This window comes from Myotis brandtii, unplaced genomic scaffold (assembly GCF_000412655.1).
Source record: "Myotis brandtii unplaced genomic scaffold, ASM41265v1 scaffold399, whole genome shotgun sequence".
NCBI lineage: Eukaryota > Metazoa > Chordata > Mammalia > Chiroptera > Vespertilionidae > Myotis > Myotis brandtii.
In genome coordinates this window covers 4,839,550-4,850,187 of record NW_005365325.1, presented here as the reverse complement: position 1 = coordinate 4,850,187, position 10,638 = coordinate 4,839,550, and the positions used below count along the sequence as shown (strand labels likewise).

Below are 10,638 nucleotides of genomic sequence, written 5' to 3'. Positions count from 1 at the left end.
TGTTAACAAACCTGTTCAAATTTCACTATATTTATAGACTTATTTTCATAGACATTTTGTTTTGTTTTCCCAGTAGCAATACTCTTAGACATGTTTGGAAAAAGTGTCTTTTCAATGGGCTTCCTTCCCTACAAACCAGGGATGAAACAAGTTCCCTATATTCTGTTATGGCTCTACTCCCAAGTTTGCTCCACCCCCTATGTTAGAACCTGTCTATGTATTTGAGATACGTTGGTACAAATAATATTTTGTGCTGCAAAACGTCAAGGATCTTTGAAAAAAAGTGTGTTTGTGTCATGAAAATTTCTATTTCCCAAGTGGAACCTGACAAAATATGTTGTGCGTATAGAAGATGTCCAGTATTATTCTGTAACCTCACTGTAGCTTAGATAGTCCTCAATGCAAAATAAAATGCTTCTTTTAAGACTGTTTGGTTTTTCAAAGTTTCCCCTTTTGATGAAAGAATAAGAACAAAACATCCTGGTAATTAAGATTTCAATTACTCTAGGTTTTGCTTTAAGTGCAAGGGTTTGTGGTTATGACTAAGGTGGAAGCATTAGGGGACTCTCACACCCTTTCTTTCTGTGTTAGACAGGACTATGAAGAGCTACAAAAGCAACTGAAAGAAGTCTTTAAGGAGCGAAGCACCATCCTCCATCAGCTGACAAAGACATCAAGAGAACTTGATGGAATTAAAGTCAACCTTCTGGTGAGATGAAAACTAATTTCCCCAGCAGCAAAGGATGAGGAGTCTCTTGGTTTGTCTCAACAGATTAGCATGTAAAGATTCCTTCATTCTTTTAAACCAGTTTTGAATATGTTTATGGGCTTGACCATGAAAGTGGTTTTTATTATTATATGAGCTTTGAAAGGAAATGTCAACTAAAATGCAATCTGCGAATCTGTGGTTTGCAAATTTAGGAATGATAAAATTGTGTGTTTGGCAAAGCCATCAATTTCTCATTGCTTCTAAGGTCAATTTGACCCACCCCTGTGTTTTTTAATATTTTGAAATGATGAAAAGTAATTATGATCAAAAGTTCAATAAATATAGACATGTTCCCTAGAAAAGAATTTTAAATTCCACAAAGATTAATTCTGAAGATTCTTTAATAAATCTCTTACTTAAAATGAGTAAAAGCCTTAGAAAGGAGAGTTCCATCTATAAAAATATATTAACACCCAGGAAATCTCAATAAAAAAATCTACATGATAAAAAAAATTTTCTAAAATATTTGATATTTAATATTTAGCTTAAACATTATATTTATTGAACATATGATATATAGTTAAAGCTTTGGCCATTTTATGGAATTTAATTTTCCTAATATATTTATGAGGCAGATACTGTTAATGTGATTTTTCCTGTTGCACATATGGAATCATGCTTTGAGAAGATCATTTATTTTTTTAATGTCACAAGTGAAGGCAGACATTAAATGCAAGCAATCTGGCTCCACAGCCTGTCTGTTATATATTGCACTGAACCATGTTTCAGAACCACATGGAGTCACCATTGTCTTTAGCTTTCTATTCCCCCAAGGATGATGACAATGATGATGATGATGATGGTGCTAATAACCACCACAGCTTATGGAACATGGTCAAGCTCTTGTGTCAGGTACCTCCATCTACAATTTTTATTTAATTTTCACATGACATCTATGCTCTATTTATTTGTAGTTTCATTTTGTAGGTGAAAAAACAGTTAGAGAATGGTTAATAAGCTATCACAAGCACAGCAAAAGTCAGGTGGCAGAGCTAGTATTTGGACTCGTGCCCAAGCTCTTGTTCCAGGAGTTGTTATATCTTGAGAACAAAAAAGAAAACCAAACCAAAACAAAACAACACATAAACACCCAGGTTCCAGGAGGACGCACAGACAGGTATCAGGATAACAGTGCTGGGATGGACATTTCACAGAGCCATAGGGCAGCACTGACTGGGATGAAAAGGCCAGTAAATTGATTTTCATAGGAATCTGATACCAGAGCTTCACCTTAGCATTAGGTACAAATTCACTAGTTCTATGAGGTTACAAAGAATAGACAAGACACCTGCACCTCCTCGAGGCATGAAATGCCTGGCACTTGGAGAATATTTCGAGCATATGGTGAAATGCCTAGGAGTGGTCAAGGTTTACAATATTCCCCAAACACTCAATCTGTATGTATCAGTAGCCTAAGTCAAAACATCTAATTACAATCTAGAAAATGGCTTGATAATAATGTATCATTTCATAGGTTTATATTTTTAAAAGGGTAACAAGACATGTGTAGGCCACAGGATTGGTGACTTTTCCCCACACTATAATTCCTTGTCCTATTTTCATGGGAATCTACTCTTCCTAAATAAACATAGCTTCTTTTATTGGCTGCTTCCTAATAAAAACTGTCATTTTAAGGAAGAAGTTTCTCATGTGAGGCTCAGCCCACCACATCCCTAGCAGAATGTTTATCTTACTATATGAAAACTGTCTATTTTTAGCATTAGATTGAAAATTTGTGAAGGCAGACACTATGCCTCTGTACATGTTTTGCATAATTCAATATAGATATTTGTTAAGTAAATACTGAGTAAACAAAGTGTTTGGCATTCTTGGTATTGGCAATTCCCTACTTGTTACAGCTTCTCTTCCAACAAACAATATTATTCCTCTCAATTTCAACTTGGAATATCAAGAAAATAGATTGCCCTATTACATAATTTACTAAGTATTAATAAGAAAGTACACCCTAGCCGGTTTTGCTCAGTGGACAGAGCATCGGCCTGTGCACTGAAGGGTCCCAGGTTTGATTCCGATCAAGGGCACATGCTCAGATTGCAGGCTCCATCCTCAGTAGGGGCCATGCAGGAGGCAGCCAATCAATGATTCCCTGTCATCATTGATGTTTCCATTTCTCTCTTCCTCTCCTTTTTTCTCTGAAATATATATATGGAAAGTTCTTAGGGAAAACTTACTTGGGCAGACTTTCTAATGAGAAAGCTCAGTGAGCTTTTCTGTTTTAATTCATGGTCTGTGAATGCTGAATTTGCCAGGGTAAATAAACACTAATGACTGATGTGGTATTTTTTTTTCTCAATACCCTAACTATACAGACCAGTTATAATTTTACATGGTTCCATTTCTTCTTTGTATTCTATTACATTATTCATAAATAATAAATAGATAAGTCCAAACAGGTGGATGTTTTTTGGCTGCTTTGATCTTAAATTGTATTATAACTTTGCTTATTCAGGGAGCCCTTTTATACCCCCTTTTATTTCTAGAAACTACTAGAGGCCCAGTGCATGAAATTCGTGAAAGAGTAGGCTTTCCTTCCCCCAGCTGCCAGCACCGGCTAGCACCAGGACTCGGGCTTCCCTCCGGCCGCCAGCAGGCACCCTGGACCTGGGCTTCCCTTGCAGCCCTGGCTTTGTCCAGAAGGTCGTATGGAAGGATGTCCTGTTTAATTAATATATTACGCTTTTATTATTATAGATACCAGAGTTGGCTTAACATAGCTGAGGAGGACACAGTAAAACTTCAAACAAAGTGCCGAAAATATATTGTATTTTATATTCACTTATTCAGTGACCTAGATATTTGGAGAGCACGTTTCCTCTACTGAACCTCTAAAGATTCAGACTCGGCTCATTCCCTTCGCCCACTGTGCAATATGTGCACTGCTTGGTGTCATACATTCCTATGGGCACCTTAGAACCACGAGGCATCATTTGCACATTCTTGTTCCAGGGCGTAAGTGCAGTCACCCCTTGTACCATGGAGACAAAAGTAAAGTGAGCCTCAATTTATCACTTGAATAAGACTTCCTTTTTCTCCTTTTCTTATTAGTCTTTGAAAAATGAAGAGAAATCTGCCAAAACTGATGTTCAGAAGCTTCTGGAAATAGGTCAGAAACAAAGGTAAGATTGTGCTTTCCTTTTAGTTTTTCAGTTCCTCTTTTCACAGTGTTGAACTCTATTCAGAAACTTCACAAAAGTCAGTTCATTGCAAATGTGCTAATTTATCTTCTTACACTTGAAGGTATGAAAATCTCATTTAAATGCAGATTCTTATGCAGTAAATCTAGGGTGGGATTTGAGAGTCTACATTTCTAAGACATTCCCTGGTGATGGTGATACAGTGCTGCTTGTAGATGACAACTCTAGTGTTTAAGGATCTGCAGTATTCTCTAGGATTGCCTTAGATGATGGACCTTGATAAGTCTGCCCATCAATAGACAGATCCAATAACATTGACCTTGGTGGGTCAATTTTATTTATTTATTTCAGAGATGAAAGGAGAGGGAGAAAGAGATAGATACATCAATGATGACAGAGAATCATCAATAGGCCGCCTCCCGCATGTCCTCCACTGGGGATCAAACCCACAACCCTGGAATGTACCCTGGCCGGGAATCGAACCATGACCTTCTGATTCATAGGTCCATGTTCCCCAACTAAGCCACACTGGCCGGGCAGTGGGTCAATTTTTAATCAGATCCAAACTCAATCCTGGTGATAATAGTGGGGGTGGTGAGGAATGGGGTAATCTTATTAACAACACTAGAGGCCCAATGCACAAAATTCATGTGCTGGTAAGGTCCCTAGGCCTGGCCTGCGATCAGGGCCATCTTCACCAGCTGCCTGCAGCCAGTCCGCCCAACCGGCTCCCCCGCTGCCAACCACCCCTGGTTCCCTGTTTGCCATTGGGTGATGGGAGCCTGACCACCGGGGGAAGGGACCAAGAGGTTGGCTGTTCTGCCTGCTTACCGACCTCACCTCTGCCGCGGGTTGCCCTCTGTGTGTGGAGCAACTGGTGGGGCAGGGGACTTGGCCTGGTGCAACCCGCATTCCCCAACACCCACCCCAGGTTCCCCATTTAACATTGGGCAATCAGAGCCTACCGGCCAGGGAAAGGGACCAAGAGGTGGTCAATGTACCTCATAGTGACTGGTCGAGCAGTTGTTCTGGCCATTCTGCTATTAGGGTCAATTTGCATATTACCCTTTTATTATATAGGATAAGTAGAATTAATACAATGTAGTAAAAGTTTGTTTATTCTAGAAGGACATATATTATGAGATAGATTTCTATGCAATATCAAAGCTATATGATTTGAAATTGCTTCTTAAAGCAAAAGGTATTTTAAGGTAGAAACAAGCTAGCATTTATTATACATTTACTTGACTCTGCTGGATGCTGTATATATATTTTCTAGTTTCACCCTCCCAATTACCTTTTAAAGGAGCTATTATTATGCTCATTTAACAGATAGGACATTGTTCCTCAAAGTGCTCAAATGAATTGCTGAGAGTTGTTAATTGGAATTTGCTCTGTTGTGTTTTTACGCAATAGCCATACCCTTTCACTTTAGTTCATAGATCACAAAGCCAAAAGCTTTTAAATATTTTACAGTCACTACATTATGTAGTCCCTGCTCACCATCTTCTATCTTCCCCACTGTTCTTGCCTCTTGACTCAGAAACCTCTCATTAGAATATATTTGGATTGAGTTGATGACATGTTAAAAATATCAAAGCTATTGTCATATATTGACTATTTTTATTATTAAAATAAAATTTTTATTTATTGAACATGAAATTCTTTTTAAACCCATTATTAAAAAGAGCTTGTAAAATATTTGTCTGAGCATATTTCCAAAAGTATATCATTTTAAATTATTTTATTGGTTTTAACTTAGCCATCTCTTAAAGCACCTATGCTTAATATTATACAGCTATTTGTGGCTCATTGAATTAGTGTTGGAGAATTATAAACAGCACTTTAAAAAAATAACTAGTCAGAATAGACCAAGAGTCTTCAGATTGATGGAGAGATATTTAAGCGATACTATATGAAAAGTGAGTATGTGTAGCCACACAATAGAGACTCTAGGGAATGGGTAGTAACCTAAAGATTCTGAAAGACTGTAGAAAAATGAAATGTAAAACCTTTTATTCTATCTGGTGTTTGGTGGTTGGAAAATTCTTAGAACGTAGTTTTGGACTCTGTGTACTAAAGGATTTTACAATATAGCATTCTCTGAAAATGAAGAGAATGCCTGGGGTAGTGGCTAATTCTCCATCTGTGAGGTTTTTATAATACAAACAGGTAATCACTTGAGAAAAAAATGCCTTCTTGTAGAGGGATTGTGTGTGTGCATGCGTGTGTGTGTGTGTGTGTGTGTGTGTGTGTGTGTGTGTGTTTATGTTTCTATTTGTGATGGAAAATGTATGAAACAGCTGAGCAAGTCAGAAATCATTTTTCATAGGAGTATAAATTAGCAAGTCTTTGAGGCAGAGAGAAGATAGAGAGACTCAGAAGATTCAAAAGACCCACTTTAACATTGTCTGATAGCTTTCCTTGCCATGAACATGTGCAGAATCCTCTAACTCCTCCAGATTTTGTTAATAGCTTTCACAGTTTATTTTTGTCTTTCTCCCTACATTGCCTATGGATCTAAGTATGTGAGAATTTTTGAGCCTATACCTGTGTTCATTTTTAAAAAATATATAAGATTTCATAATTAAAATATAGATGTAGCATTTAAAAAGTAGAAAAAAATTAAAATCCACCATTTTAAAATCCAAAAATAATATTAAAAGGATAATTGCTATAACATTTTGTTATAATGGGTTATCAGTTCGGAATATAATTGTTTGATTGTATTTGTATTCAGTGCTTATTGAAGATTTAGGTGCTAAGGGTAGGATGCAGATTCATTCTCTCTCCCCCGCCCCCCTGCATAGAGGTAGTAAAATAACTCTCTAGAGCTTGAGCACATAGGCTCCAGATCACAATTCCACCCCTTCTCTATGCATCATCAGTTTTCTATCTCTAATATATCATAATTTGATGCAAAGCTTCTAAGGCTTATGAATCCCTAGTATATTGTGAATCTACAATATATATAGATATTTACAATCACATTATATTGTCACAAATGCTCTTTGTGAAAAATATCACAAATGATAATGGAAGCCCAAAATTTAAGTGTCTATATATGAGACAATTCTCAGAAAATGAAACCTGTTTGAGGAAGTAATGGAAGCTGGGACTTAAAATCCACTCTAAGCCAAAAGCATGTTATGAGCTTCACCCAAGCAGACATACATCACCTGAGAACCAGTGACTGTAATTATTTTATTACTTGTTTGATTGTATTTTGCTTTGACAAAGTCCAAATTGGTTCCAACAATCATACAGACTCTCAATGATATTTCTGAAATTGAAATTGGGACCAAAGAGTTTGTAGAGTAAGAAATCTGGGCCCTGGCCAGGTAGCTTAGTTGGTTAGAGTGTCATCCCTATACCACAAGGTTTCAGGATTGATTCTCGGTCAGGGCACATTCAAGAAGCAACCAGTCAATGCATAACTAAGTGGAACAACAAATCTATGTTTCTCTCTCCCTTCCTCTCTCTCTCTCTCTCTCTCTCTCTCTCTCTCAAATCAATACATTTAAAAAAGAAAGAAGTCCGAGGGGGATCATTAAATCCCACTGAGCGAAAGAACAGGTCATGGTTGTGCAGGATGTGCTGGTCTAAGAATGAATGTAGGGGAACCAGATTGGTGCTGGTGGCTGTGACAATAATCTCAAATTTATTAAGTGATTATATTTCCAGGCATTATGCTAAGCATTTTGCTTGCCTCATGTCATCTAAATCTCACTACAAAACTATGAAGTAGTTCTATTATTATGCCCATTTTGTAGATTAAAAAATGACTCTGAGAGGGTACTCACCTTTCCCCTCATGTCTATATTGTGATTACACACCAGGGTTCAGGATGTAGTCTTTGGCACTTACTTGAACTTGAAAAAGATAACACATAAAAAATGACTCTGAGAGGGTACTCACCTTTCCCCTCTTGTCTATATTGTGATTACACACCAGGGTTCCGGATGTAGTCTTTTAGCACTTACCTGAACTTGAAAAAGATAACACGATTTGTCATAAATGATTACATTTTAAACCCTTGAAAAGAATGCATATTTATGGAAACACTTATATTTTTAACCAGTGGACAGGGCTCATATGTATTTGTGAGTTTGATATATATATATATTCAGACAAGTATTTCTATTATTATCCCCAATAAATGCGGCAGTGCTCAAGTTAGAAATGTCTCCTTTCTCTGCTTTTGTAAAAAGTCTCAGGCTTTATAAAGGATGTCTAAAGCACAATGCTTTAGAATTAATCAATTAGGAGCATCAAAAGGGAACAATAACTTTTATCTTATTAGCAGTCTATGGTAACTTCCTAACTAGCATGTTCACAGCTTGGCATGCTATCACTAAAATTAGCTTTTCAACACTAATTATTATATTGATTTAATTTAACACATTATGCAGCTCTCAGATGATGTACACAGTAGGATTCTCATAAGACACAATAGCAAGGCAATTTCCTTGAAATACAGCTTGCTTTTAATAGTTGCCTGGGAGAAAATACCTTTAATTACCAGAATTCTGAGATACACCCTGCATGCTTAACTGTGTCTATTCAATTCTGGTTATTTTTTCCTATATATATGTAGCCAGCAACCATCCAGGAAATAACAGAATTATATTAAGCCTCTCTTTTGCTCTGTTTCCTACTAAACTAGAGAACAAATGAAGTCTCTCCAGGAGGCCCTGCAAAATCAACTTAAAGAGACATCTGAGAAAGCTGAAAAACAACAGGCTACTGTAAGTGTGCTTCTCTTTTGGGTCCTTAGATGTGGGGCTGGGAAATTGTTACTTTTTAAAAAATCACTATGGAACAAATATACATGTAAAAATAAAAATGAATATACAATAAAGAAAGTTCAGTCACCAATATCATAAAAATTCAAAACCATATTTTTATTGTATGTGATCCTTAGGGGACTTCTAGTTTTCAACCCTCATTTAGGGATGAAAAACTGAAGGAGGGCAAGAGTGGGGCAGGAGTGCTGGAATCAGGCCCCACATCAGTGCAATGGTCCTTGAATTGTGGGGTGTACCTGTCTTTGAACTAAATTAAGCTGTACAGATCCCTAAGCCACACCCCACATCATCTGCCTCTTTAGTCAACACCACAGGTGATTTTGATACAAAGTTTAAGAATCAAAATTCTCTCACCCTACCTTGTTCGACTCAGTGAAGAAAGAGATGGCCTATGGACCAAAGGGTCCTGGTTCAATTCCAGCCAAGGACAGGTACCTCAGTTGCAGGCTCTTCCCCGTCAGGGAGTGCAGGAGGCAGCCAGTCGATGTGTTTCTCTCACATTGATATTTCTCTCTGTCTTTCCCTCTTTCTTCCACTCTCTCTAAAAATCAATGGAGAAATATCCTCAGGGGAGGATAAAAAAAAAAGAATCAAAGTTCTCTCCAGATATTTTCTTTCAAATAGTGTTCTCTTGACCCCGACATTTTAATTCTTAAAACTAATATCCAAGCATAGGGATGATGGAAGGGATGATGCTCTTGAAAGCAATGCTGAGAACAGATTTCTACCTTATTCCCCAGATAGCTTATGCACCATTTATGGGTATTCAGCTCTGTATCTTGTGTCCTGAACCTGAACTTGTTTTAAAATATAGTAAATTGAGAGAAAATTGGAGGTATTGTAAGACCAATAGGGAGCACTACCATTAAAAAGATAGTTTATGTCTCACAGTTCTCAAGGAAGGTGGCATGCCACGTGACAGGGACCAACAGGGAAGTATTGTATGGCCATAAGGCAGAGGGAGGCAGGGGGACTGTGGGCACGAGCTTTTACTGTGGCTTCTGTGGGAAGGAATGGGTGAGGCAGAGTAAGCAGCGTAAGGAATGACCAGTTTAAATTATTTCATTGGGCCCTGCAGCATCGAAACCACACCTGGCTGTCTGATTACCTGGCCCTAAGCTGATGAAGGCAGGTGCATAGGGGAATGGAGTGTGAAAACTTGATACAAGGAATGATTGTGGTTGTGAGCTCTGTATTGGTTAGTCTGTATTTGAAAAGCATACCATCAGAAGGCAGACAGGTTTGGAGGGGGTTGGGGAAGGAGCAGCAACAAGGGAGCAGGAGGTTGAAGTAGGATGACTCAGACGTATTATTGTGTCATCCATAACAAGGCTTGTCTGCATATATGTGTAGGGTAGATGCTAAAGCATTAAGTTTATAGAAGCCACAAACATGATTAATACAGTCTTCATCTAAGTCCTGGGATCTCAGCCCCTTTAAGAACTGTCAGCCTGCCTTTCATTTGCAAGGCTTTCTTGAATAACCTGAATTAGGGTGTGGAGTTTTGCTTCTGAAACTCAGCCCTGTCTGTCATCAGGGACACCAGCTTCCTGAAGACAACCTATCTAATAGTGACTATTGACTTTCTTAGATACAGGATTGTTTCTTACTAATGGGTTCACTGTTATCTGTTCTGCCCACGTATAGGACAAGCATATGTTGGTTCTTCTCTGCTATGCAATGTATCCTAAAGTTTGCCTCTCTAGACATCAGATGATGCATAAAGAACAAACTTTCAGCATCAGCATATTGATCTCTCCCTTTAACACCTTACCCAGCTTACTAGGTGGTCCTCATTTCAATCCCATTTCTGTCTTGACCTATCACATTTAATCAGGACTTCTTCACTGCCTTGTTACAAATTATGGCAGAGCAGAATAGAAGTGCTCACACATACAAATAAAGA

At 37.9% G+C, this 10,638-nt stretch overlaps 1 protein-coding gene across 2 annotated transcripts in view; it reads left to right on the top strand.

Annotated features, from left to right (window-relative positions):
- Positions 1–10,638, top strand: part of LUZP2 (leucine zipper protein 2) — a 317,411-nt gene that overhangs the window by 170,051 nt on the left and 136,722 nt on the right. The window contains exons 2-4 of one of the 2 annotated variants that reach the window (XM_005873094.2): positions 596–709; positions 3,836–3,906; positions 8,591–8,672. In XM_005873094.2, coding sequence (XP_005873156.1) covers positions 8,598–8,672 — 75 coding nt within the window. In that variant the 5' untranslated portion in view covers positions 596–709; positions 3,836–3,906; positions 8,591–8,597. Of the gene's footprint in view, positions 1–591; positions 710–3,835; positions 3,907–8,590; positions 8,673–10,638 lie in introns of both variants that reach the window. The other variant, XM_005873092.2, reaches the window with a different exon arrangement.